Source organism: Urocampus carinirostris, chromosome 17 (genome assembly GCF_059441175.1).
Source record: "Urocampus carinirostris isolate Australia breed hairy pipefish chromosome 17, RoL_Ucar_1.0, whole genome shotgun sequence".
NCBI lineage: Eukaryota > Metazoa > Chordata > Actinopteri > Syngnathiformes > Syngnathidae > Urocampus > Urocampus carinirostris.
In genome coordinates, this window is record NC_142365.1 from 31,988,902 (window position 1) to 32,001,294 (window position 12,393).

Below are 12,393 nucleotides of genomic sequence, written 5' to 3' on the forward strand. Positions count from 1 at the left end.
CCTCGAAGTAAACAATGATGCACTCAGTCACTGATTAAGTCTAGTCGCCAATTTAATAACAAAATAATAAGCGGTAGAAATTAATTCACACAAGATTGACTGTCGTAACTAACATTGTTTACATGCAGACACAGACTGACTTTAAAGTACAAAAATTCAAAGCACAAACCATCCGCATCTGTCGCATTCCCTCTCACTTCCGTCATTCCAACACAAACAACAGTCATAATTGCAGCCTCTTATAAAAAAATACAGGGACCAGCATTGAAATGTTGGCCTGGAGAGGCATGGACGCCACCAGGCTGCTTGCCCAAGACACACCACATGAAATGCCCCTACGACCTTAGTGGTTAAGGGATCCAACTGGCCAACCAATAGAAAAAGGATAGAGCAGTGATCACAAGCCATATTATATGGCTCTTTCATGAGTACATATGGTTTGGAGATAAAATATACATATCTTGTGCAACTTATTAATATTTTACTTATTGTAGAGCCAACTGTCGCACATGAAAAAACGAAACAATACAGTTGACTTATGGGTTCGGTCCAGTATGTATAGCACACCATTTTAACTTCAGTTTAGAGTCAAGGTGTCACACCAACAGAACCCGTTGTGGCTCTAAGTAGCTAAATAATCCTTTGTATTGAAACTCATTAAACAATCTATCTTCATTGTTAAGACATTTTATGATGAAAAGCCATAGAACAAGCTTTAACCCAAAACAACAGTTTTACTCAAAAGCTCTAGCAAAGAATGTAGAGTTATTTGTTTGGGTTAGCGGTATGAATGGGCGGAGCAATACACAGCGCAGGGACACTCTTCTTCTTTGCCCAGCGCCGACTGCACTGAAGGAAAATACATTGGTATCCTCGATTGGAGTATTTGGTGACATTTTCACAAAAGGACTTTGCTTCCACCTTGTTTTGAAACAATTATTTAGGACCAAATGACAGTCAAAATGAGCCTCAACACTCTTAAGTGATTCCGGGAGGGAGCCCAATTTTAAGTGGTATGATTATATTGATATGGGACACAGGCTCAGGCACAATTATTATTTGTCAATTTGATCATATTGTCACACCATCTAACGTCACACAGTGAAATAAAATGTGCTGAAGTATTAACTTTTGTCTGGGAAGCGGGTTAGGCGGTTTTCAGGTGTTTTGTCTTAAAATAGAATGGAATAGAATAGAATGTACTTTTATTTTCATTCTTTGTACACACAGAACGAAATGTCGATACACCTGACCCGTACAGTTAAACTGTAGCGAGCCAAAAATATATGGTGTGGCTCTGTCTCAAAAAAAAAAAAAAAATCTTTTTTTGCTTTTATGGCTCTTTGGGTCAAAAAGGTTTTCGACCCCTGGGACAGAGTCATAATTGGAAAAGATTTTGATTTTTTTTTCTGGGGCGAGGCATACTATATATTTTGTGAAAAAAATTCAACAAAACCGCCAATACCTAATTCGTCAGCGCATTTTATCCCACAGTGTGACATTTGATACATTGATCAAATTTTTGAAATAATAATAATAATGCTATAGCCTGTGTCCCATATCAATATCAATTTACCACTTCAAATGTGTCTCCCTCCCACAGTTACTTAAAGAGTGTTGAGGCTCTGACACAGCCCTCGATAAAGTAACCAATGATGTCCTCTTAGCAATAGATTCTGGCGCCTCTACAATGATGCTGCTCCTGGATCTCAGTGCTGCATTTGATACTGTGGACCACAATATTTTTCATTTAATCGTGTGAAATTGATTGGTATCTCAAGAACCATCTTTCTTTTTTGTTAGGTCCAAAAAGACTCAGTCAAAAATCTAGCTGTCGTATTTGATACTAGTCTGTCGTTTTAGTTACATGTGAAAAATATTACAAGAATAGCTTCCTTATACCTTCATAATATTGCAAAGATTGTCTCTATGCTGTCGGAAGCAGATGCTGTTATTATAATTTATGCATTTATCACTTCTCTGCTTGATTACTGTAATACAGGGGTGACTAACCTGTTCAGAACACTGAAAATGTGTAAGGGCCGATGATTCAGCCTGGCATTCTCTGAACAATCTTAAATAAATAAATTTACCTTCCGCAAAAGGTTTGCAGTGCTTGGAGGTCAGTGTTGTGACCAAGTAGCTCACCTTTGTTGCATTTTCATTTGACTCGCACGGTTTTGTGAAAAAACACTGCTGTGCCATTAAAGCAGCTTCCAGTTGCTTCATCTTTTCACAGCGTTCGTTTACAGTAAGCTTGTCGTAGTCAGCATGTTTTGTCCGGCAGTGCCTCTGGATCTTATATTCCTTAAAAACCGCCACGCTCTTGGCAAATTAGGCAGAAGCAGCTATTTTGGATTTCGGTGAGAACAATTTTCCAATTCCCACTTGTACTAGAAGCGGAGGCTCTCACAGTCGACTAGGCCTTTTTTTATATACAGTCACTATGTCGAAAATGGGGTGGGATAAAATTATCACAGAAAGCCAAGTGCAAGGTGGCTAAAGGGTTACTGCCACTATCTGGTAAAATGTTGATTTATCACTTTTTTTGACCATTTTTTTCTTGGACTGCAGTCAACATTATATGCGGGTCCCATATTATTGACAGAGACAACGGGCCAGTAAAAATTTGATCATGGCCGTAAATGACCTCCAGGCCAGATTTTTGGCGTGCCGGCTGTAACGTATTGCGCTCTGGGATTCTGTTGTCTAGCATCAAAAGTTTGCAGCTGGTTCAAGATGCGGCAGCGGGAGTTTTGACTAAGACTAGAAACACCAATATTAGATAACTGGCACGAGCCTCTTTTCGGAAAAGACAGGTCTACTTGTGACTCCAGGCCCAGAAGAAATCTGTAGGATCGAGAGGTGCTGTGGAATACTCTGCCTCCTGAGATAAGATCTGCGACCTCAGTAAAAGTTTAAAAATCTAGATTTAATGCACACTTCTATTCTATAGCTCATGATTGATTCCGACCTCCTTCTTGTCTTTTCCTGTCCTTTCAGGCTGCCTGGCTGGTGGTGAAATGAGGGAGAAGGACGAACTGGGAAGAGTCAGCAGACCAGCACCTGCACCTGAAGAATGTTAAAATCTGCATCGACCAGCCAGCTGAGATGGGAAGCTGTGTCGTTGCTGTTATGGACTTTTTGGACAATTTTAGATATTACCTATGTTTTTTATTGATGTTCACTATGTCTTTTGTATTGTTACGGTTTGCAACATCTATTGCAGCCTGGTCATCCTGGAAGGCGGATTACTTCATGTGTGGACCCTTCTCAATGTAAGTTATTTCCTACATGCTGAGGTTTTTTAGTATTTCTTTGTCCGCATGCTGGTTTATGATCAGGAGACGGTGTAATTGTGGCCTGTGCAGTACTTTGAGAAAATTTGTAATTAGGGGTTCATAAATGAATGGGACTTGACTCGACTCAATTTTGTCTTGAACAATGGTTTTCAAAACAAGGTGCAAGCAAAGTTTTTTTTTTTGTAAAAATGTCACAAAATATTGCAAACGGAGATACAAATATGTTTACATTTGGTGCATAAGGCACTGGGGGGAGAGAAGTGACTATGTGTGGTGTGCATAGCCCTGCTTAACCCTACTGCTCACCCAATCAAATTGCTCTGGGTGCTTGGCTGGCAATTTTTGGGTGTTTAGAGGTTTTTTTTTCTGTGGGTTTAATCATACAGTCTCTCAACAGTGAACACACATTGTTTAATGAGCTTCCACATTGGGGATTATTTAGCAATTCACTTCCAACATAGGGTCTGTTGATGTGACACCCTAACTGCAAACTGTAGTTGAAACTCTGCCCTATATATACGGGATTAAATGAACACAGTGATGCCTTGAATTGCATGTACAAAATAGGGCTTTGACCTAATCTGCAAAGGAACTAACTGAGAAGATTGACAATATCTGTTTATATCCCCGAGCCAGATGTACTCATGAAAAGAGCCTTATATGGCTCGCGAGCCATAGGTTACTAATCAATGCTCTAGTATTATACATATGGATTTCCCCTGACAGCCAAAAAACCTTTGCGTTGGGTCATATCGACAAGATAAGAATAGTGAGAGGCGTTAATTGCGGGTTGTGGCGACTCAGGAGAGCTCCAGATCGCGAGGTTAGCCCTGAATCGATCCACTCTGAATTACAGGCGAAGTTGCCGTGATGAACCCAAGCTGAGTTAATCTCAGCGACTGTGAGAAATGAGACACTGGAGAGCCCTTCTTGAAGTCTCGCTGCCTTCTGGGAAGCTATTGGCCACTTTGTCACAGAAGAGGTAAGAAAAAGTTACAATAAAGATCGATAAAATCTGTAAATCACCACTTCTACACTCCTCAACTCAACCAGCTGTTTTATTTCCCTGCTTAGTAGAAAATGCCTTTATTCCACATTTTCCGTTCTGGTTTTCCTGGCTCACAGATCCTTTAACCACCTAGGTCATCAGGGTACCACTTCCTGTGGTGTGTCTTGGCCAAGTACCGTATTTTACGCACTATAGGGCGCACCGGGTTATAGGGCGCACCCCCCAAAAAATAGTTTTTGGTCTTATACCTTCCATACATAAGGCGGACCGGATTATAAGGCGCTACAATGGGAACATGGACAAAACAGTCAGATAGTTCAGTCAAACTTATTACCCCCTTGACATTCCGAAAACTTGCAAAGAAGCAAATAGGTGTCGTAGACACGTGCGGATGCGGGGTCCGTACGATGTCACTCAAATGCATCGTTCCAAATATCATTCGGAAGGTTAAAGTCTTGGGATTCAAGAAATGCCAACCATTCTTTAGTTTCTATTTTCTTTTTCGCTCGCAACTTTACTGTGCATATGACAATAAACACTTGGAATTGAGTTTAATTTAAAAAAAGACCCATCACAGAAACATCTAGATCACTCTGAAACAAGATACTGGGAAAATATATAACCGGAGTAGCTCACCAAAGTCGTTGCGTTCAATAATAATGTGAAACCATGGTCCTCTTATAATAATAATAATAATAATAATAATAATAATAATTTCCTTGTATTGTCATTCTGTGTAACAATGTACACAGAACGAAATGTCGATTGCACCTGACCCGTTGTAGCGAGCCGATGCAGCCGCAGCCAACAGAGGGCGTCGCCGACCACTTTTTAAGTCTTAGGAATGACTCGGCCGGGGCGCGAACCACCGACCTCCCAGTATATCCGTGAGTGTAGTAAATCCAGGAGAGTAAAATATTTACAAATACAGAATGGTAAATCATGTTTACTCTATGCCGTAGACAACCAAACTTGCTATTCACATTCATCTTTTTCGGCCAATTGCAGGCTTTGTTTTGCCCCTTTAGCCTATGCGAGCTTGTAAATGATAAAAATGATCCGCCCCCTTTACCTCCGAATAACTCTAGCCAATAGTGATCGATTCAAATGATGATTGACACATTGGCTGGGAAATGAAACGCTGGCATATGTATCCCAGCATACACCGCAGACCACATCGCCTACGAGAAAAAATCTCGTCGGCGGCTGCTTGCCTTGCGACTTAATATTGATCCATATATAAGGCGCACTGTATTATAAGGCGCATGGTCAGTTTTTGAAAAAAATAAAGGCTTTGAGGTGCGCCTTATAGTGCGGAAAATACGGTACATCCAGGCAGCACCTATTCGTTTCCAGGCTATTTTCTTGCTCACCCTTGCAAAAATGCATGAACTCTCATATGAAGATGCATTTTTGAAAATACAGTATGCTCCCCCATGTTATCGAGTGGCTCACGTCGTCGCGACTACGAGATTGATTCAGATTCCTACTATAGCAGAATTCTGGACTGAGACTTTTTATCTCGAACAGTTGAAAAGTTTCGGGTAAGTATCTCGGACGGTTGGCGCAAGGTAAGTGCCGCGGACAATTGTTTTACAGTCGGAAGCGGCTACCGATTGCTGTTGAAGGGCATCCCCTCGCACGGCTGCTAAGACGCTCTTTTGGCATCCAACTGCTCACAAGTGAGTATGGGTTACTGTAAAAGTTGCTCCCGCTTCCGTAGGCAAGTAGCCCTTCTAGAGGGACGTGTACGTGAGCTAGAGCAGTTTAAACGGGAAATGTTAGGTGCCTCGGACACCACTGCTAGCGTGGGTCGTAGCGAACCTACTAGTCCTGTTAGCACTAGCCCTAAACTGCATGCTAATCGCGGTGAGCCAATTCAGACGCATAACAAGTTCAGGCCCCTAGCTAGTCCCACTTCACCCCGGTCTGCTGGCTCCCGCGCCCTAGTTATAGGTGACTCCATCACCCGTAACATAAAGCTTAGCACCCCAGCCACGGTTATGTGTATTTCTGGGGCCAGAGCACCCGACAGTGAGGCTAATTTGAGGGAGCTGACATGCAAAACTAGACACTAGGACAGGGCTAGCTACACCGATATAGTCATTCACGTCGGCTCCAATGATACTAAAATGAGGCAATCTGAGATTACAAAGCAAAATATTGCTAGGACCAGTAATCTTGCCAGAAAGATGAGTCGGCATCGAGTAATTGTCTCTGGCCCCCTTCCTGCGAGAGGCAATGATGAGAGGTTTAGCAGACTAGTCTCGCTAAACCGGTGGCTGGCAGGTTTTTGCAGTCAGCAGGGATTTAGGTTTGTGGATAAGTGGCCTGCTTTCTGGGGCCGACCTGACCTGCTGAGGAGAGACGGCCTTCACCCTAACTGGGAAGGTGCTCTCACTCTTTCTAAAAATATAGATTACTGTTTAAGCCTTCCATGACAGGGTACACTAGTGCAGGCCAGGTCACAGGTGATTAGTGAACATGTAACCACGGGTGTGGAGTCTGTAACACTAGAGATAACTGGCGTTATGCTAGATTCATGCAATTCACATAGTTTTTGTAGTTTAGAGCGTTCTATTGACTGCACCATACACCCTGATCTGTACTCTTCTATAGCATCTTCTTCTGTGCTTCTTACCTTTGTTTCTCCCTTCTTAGGTGAGGAGGGAGAAGAAATAACATTATTTTCTACCAATAGTCATCCTGCTACTCCCCCTGTCAACAATATTCCTGTGGCAGTATAATCCTGTGGAGGTTACCACTAAGGTTGCCATTGAGGTTCAAAACTCGCAAAAGGTTTCAGCTCAGTCCACAGTGCTGAAGCTTGGCCTTCTGAATATTAGATCACTAGCCTCCAAAGCTTTACTTGTCAATGACCTTATTAATGAACACAATCTTAACCTTATTGGCCTTTGTGAGACCTGGTTAAAACCAAATGAGTTTGTAGTGTTAAATGAGGCTTCTCCACCTAACTTTGTGAGTTCGCACTTGGCACGACCATGCAAAAAAGGTGGAGGTGTTGCTCTTATATCGGAACGTAAGTTGAAATTTACTCCCGGTACCCCTACTGTTTTTAAAACGTTTGAAGCACTTGTTATGAGGTCCTTAATGTCAACACCAATTTATGTAGTTGTTGTGTATCGCCCACCTGGACGATACTCAAATTTTTTGGATGAATTTTCGGAACTGTTAACAGACTTAGTAACTTATGCGGACAATGTTGTAATTATTGGTGATTTTAATGTTCACATAAACTCCCCATCAAATTCACTTGCAATAGCTTTTAAGTCACTGATTGATTCATTTGGTTTCAATCAAATAGTTGATGTTCCCACTCATAAAGATGGGAACACCCTAGATCTCGTTCTGACCCGTGGTGTAGTAGCCTCTAATGTTACAGTGTTACCATATCCTAATGCCATCTCTGATCACTATCTTGGTAAGTGTGAGGTGCTGTTTAATGTTTACTGTGATAAGGAAAATTTAGGCTTTAGCAGTTGCAATATCCGCCCTAAAACGGTATTAGCCTTAAAAGAACTATTACCTATGGTAACTGCAGCTATCCCTTTGTACACTGGGTCTGTTGACTCACTTACAAACAACTTCAATACTGCTTTGGTTAATGTTCTTGATTCTGTGGCGCCCCTAGGCATACATTTCGACCTAAGAAGAATACACCTTGGTTTACTGAAGAAACCAGGTTACTTAAACAAGGTTGCAGAAAACTTGAACGAAAATGGCGCACTACTAAGCTGGTGGTCTTCCGACTGGCCTGGTGTGACAGCTTGCTGAAATATAAAGTAGCTCTTGCCTCAGCTAAAGCATCGTTTTTCTCTAAGATTATTGTTGAACATAAGAATAATCCGAAATTTTTGTTTGACACAGTGGCAAAACTTACCAGACAACAACTTAACCCAAAAAGTTGTACTTATTCTGCTAACGACATTATGGATTTTTTTAGTAAAAAGATTCAACTAATCAGGAGAGAAATTTTTAAAGAACGCTTTGTATCCTCCTCCTATCTCAAAGATGTGGAGGTGTTTGGTAAGGACCGTGTCGGCGGTTGTTCAGAAACATTCTCCAGTTTCAATGATTTGTCCCTTGATTATCTAACACAGATGGTCAGTGGGGCCAAACAAACTACATGCCTGCTCGATCCGTTTCCAGCTTCACTGGTGAAGGATCTGTTTGGGATCTTAGGACCATCAGTTTTAAAGATTAATAATATATCGCTATCCTCGGAAATTGTTCCTGTAGCGTTCAAGTCTGCTGTCATTAAACCCACGCTTAAGCAACCTAACCTTGACCCAGAAAGCCTAGGTAATTATAGGCCAGTGTCAAATCTGCCATTTTTTGCAAAATTACTTGAAAAGGTCGTTGCACAGCAGCTTAATGACTTCATGTCAGAAAATAACCTCTTTGAAACTGTCCAGTCAGCATTTAGGGCAAATCACTCTACTAAGACAGCCCTGGCTAATGTAACCAATGATCTCCTTTTAGCAATAGATTCTGGTGCCTCATCAATGTTACTGCTGCTAGACCTCAGCGCTGCTTTTGATACTGTCGACCACAACATATTACTGGTTCGTCTAGAACGCATTGGTATCTCAAGAACTGTACTCTCGTGGTTTAGGTCCTACCTGTGAGACAGGATGCAATGTGTTAACTATGGCAATCTGACCTCTAAACAATCTAATGTCCCCTGTGGGGTTCCTCAAGGCTCTGTACTTGGCCCCCTTCTTTTTAGTATTTATATAATCCCGCTTAGTGACATTATCCACAAGTATAATATTAGTTTCCATTGCTATGCAAATGACACAAAACTGTATGTGCCACTGGAAACAACTGGACATTTAAGTTGTAGAAATCTGAAGGCTTGCCTTACTGAGATTCAAAGATGGATGTCACTTAATTTTTTACGCCTTAACCCAGAAAAAACTAAAATGTTGATTATTGGTCCAGCTCACTGTCGTCACTTGTTTTCAAACACTACCCTGAACCTAGACAAATGTAATATCACCCATATTGACTCGGTCAAGAATCTGGATGTTATATTTGATCCTAATCTGTCGTTTCAGTTACACGTGAAAAATATTACTAAAATAGCTTTCTACCACCTCTGTAATATTGCGAAGATTCGTTCGATGCTGTCCCAATCAGATGCAGAGATTTTAATTCATTTATTACTTCTCGGCTTGATTACTGTAATGTATTGCTTTCTGGTCTCCCGATGTCAAGCATTAAAAGTTTGCAGCTGGTTCAGAATGCGGCAGCTAGATTATTGACTAAAACCAAAACGTTTGAGCATATTACTCCTGTATTGGCCAACTTGCACTGGCTCCCAGTCCACTTATGATGTGACTTTAAGGTTCTCTTATTAACATATAAATGTTTGCATGGGCTTGCACCCTCTTATCTCTCTGATTTGATTTCCCCCTATGTTTCTGCACGGAGTCTGCGCTCGGCAAATGCCGGTCTACTTGTGACTCCGAGAGCCAACAAGTCTGCAGGCTCGAGAGCGTTCTCCATCCGGGCCCCAGTGTTATGGAACGCCATGCCTCCGGAGATAAGATCTGCAACCTCAACGGAAGTTTTTAAATCGAGGCTTAAGACACACTTCTATTCCAAAGCTTATGATTGATGCCCACCGCATATTCTGTAATGTCCTGTCTTTTTCCGACTGCCTGCCTGGCTGATACAAAGAAGGAGGACGATTGGAGATGAGTCAGCGGACCAGCGTCTGACCTGAAGCATGTCAACCCCTGCATTTACCAGCTGGCAGAGATGGGAAGCCGCGTCGTGGCCGTCATAGACTTTCTGGACTAGTTTACAGGCTGGGGGCGTCGTTGGTGTCATGCTTTTTCCGGACATTTTCAACATCTTACCTAGTGTTTACTATTCTGTGTACAGTAATGCTAATTGTGATTCACCCAGGTCAATCCTGGAAGGGGGATTGCCACATGTGAGGTCCTTTCTCAAGGTTTCTCTTTTCTCCTCACACTGAGGTTTTTGAGTTGTTCTTTCCCGCACGCTGGTTTAAGATCAGGTAATTGTGTCATTGTAATCCTGTGCAGTCCTTTGAGACATTTTTGTGATTAAGGGCTATATAAATAAATGTGACTTGAATTGATTTCATGAGCAGATAGTACTGGTTTTCAAAGATACACATAGGAGGAGAGGCCTCCTGATCTGACTCAGATACATAATCTGGTCATTGCCATGTATAGCAGAAAGCAATATAAGGCGTTATTGATGAGTACATCTGGCGTTAGAAATTAAAATAGAAATTACGCAATTGTTTGCTGTATTGCTACATTTAAATAGAATAGAATAAAATAGAATGCCTTTATTGTCATGACACTCACTGCTATCACAGTTGCTGCCTACAGGTTTTTTATTTATATTGTGTTTGGTAATGTGTTGTGTAAAATTATATTACATGTTATTAAAAGTATTTTATATATATATATATATATATATTATATATATATATATATATATATATATATCTATATATATATATACTGTATATATATGTGTGTGTATATATATATATATATATATATATATATATATATATATATATGTGTGTATACATATATATATATATATATATATATATATATATATATATATAAATAATAATAGTATAATAATAATAATATATATAAGTATATATATACACTTTTCCCTGTCGCACGCATCCTAGAATTATCTCGTTGAAGAGAGTGCTGCCTGAAATATGCGAGTGTCAAACACAACCTTGACCACGAGGGCAATCTTTTCACCATCAGAGAATTGATGTTTACAAATCCCACTCACCCTTTCCAAGTCTTGGCGAAGGTGAGTGAAGAGTTTGAGTCGTCTGTAGAGGACGTCCTGCTCCTGCTGGGCCAGGTTGTCCACCTCGTCTTGTTTGAGAGTCACCAGGGGCTGGTTGGAGTTGGCCTTCCTTTTCAGTTTCCAGAACTGGTACAAGAAGTCCACCTAAGAGAGACATGTTTTTATACCATTTTTAGCACTTTGATATGTTTCGGAGTTCCTTAGAAATGCCTTGAAACGCTTTAATCAAGTAAAAATTATCAATTTATTTGGAATTGAAGTGTCATTGTTGTTAATGTAAAAAAGAAAAAGGGAGATGTCAAGGCGAACTTAAAATCAACATTATGCTAAACATAATTATGCTGATGTCACAAGCCAGGAACGGAGACAAGACCCAATAGGGTTGGTTTTACTCAGTTTTTAATAAGAAAGAGAGCAGTGCTTGCATCCACGATCCGATGATCGTCGGTCACGGTTTGCAGATGGCAGGAACGCGGTAATGGCACTTCTGTGTCAAGCGAGGGTAGTCGTTGACAGCGAGAAAACATGTCGATGGCCAGGACGGGGGAGCAAAAGCAGAAACGGGTCCAGAAAAAGGTCAGCAACAGGTATCAGGCAGGAAAACAGGGCAGGATAATGTCAGAGAGTACAAAAGCTTGCCTACTAGAGAGCATAGGTTCGCAGAGTGACTGACGGGTTCCTTCGGAAGAGTTTAAAAATAGTCCAACAGCCAATGAGGTCCCGTGGCCACAAAAAAAAAAAAAAAATCACAATTCTTCCGAATGGACTGAAGCTCCATCATCAGAATCAGGGTGCGTGGAAGTAGCAGGATCCGGTGGAGGCAGGGCCGACGAGCGGGGGCCCCTAGGGCGACCTCGGCGGGGAGCAGGCTGGTCAGGATGCTGACGATGGAACTCTGTGATCAGGAGCAGTCCAAAATCTGCAGGGTGGGAATCCAGGATCTCTCCTCCGGACCATAACCGTCCCAGTCTACGAGGTACTGGAGGCCCCGACCCCTCCGACGGGAGCAGAGAAGACGATCCCCGTCCAGAAAGCATGGGCCCGCAGGAGGAGGAGCTTCTTGCGCCAGCGGACTCTGGCGGACGGGCTTGATGCGGGAGCGTGGAACGTCGAGTGGACCCTCATGGTGCTGGGCAGGCAAAGCCGGACCGCTGAAGGGCTGATGACCCTATCCACTGGAAAAGGACCCAGGAATCGCGGAGCCAGTTTCCTCGATTCCACCCGAAGGGGAAGGTC

General features: G+C 41.9%; 1 protein-coding gene across 3 annotated transcripts in view; it reads right to left on the reverse strand.

Annotated features, from left to right (window-relative positions):
- Window positions 1–12,393, reverse strand: part of jade2 (jade family PHD finger 2) — a 182,423-nt gene that overhangs the window by 47,534 nt on the left and 122,496 nt on the right. For all 3 annotated transcript variants that reach the window (XM_088320904.1, XM_088320901.1, XM_088320905.1), the window contains one exon: window positions 11,137–11,301. In XM_088320904.1, coding sequence (XP_088177030.1) covers window positions 11,137–11,301 — 165 coding nt within the window. The remainder of the gene's footprint in view (window positions 1–11,136; window positions 11,302–12,393) is intronic.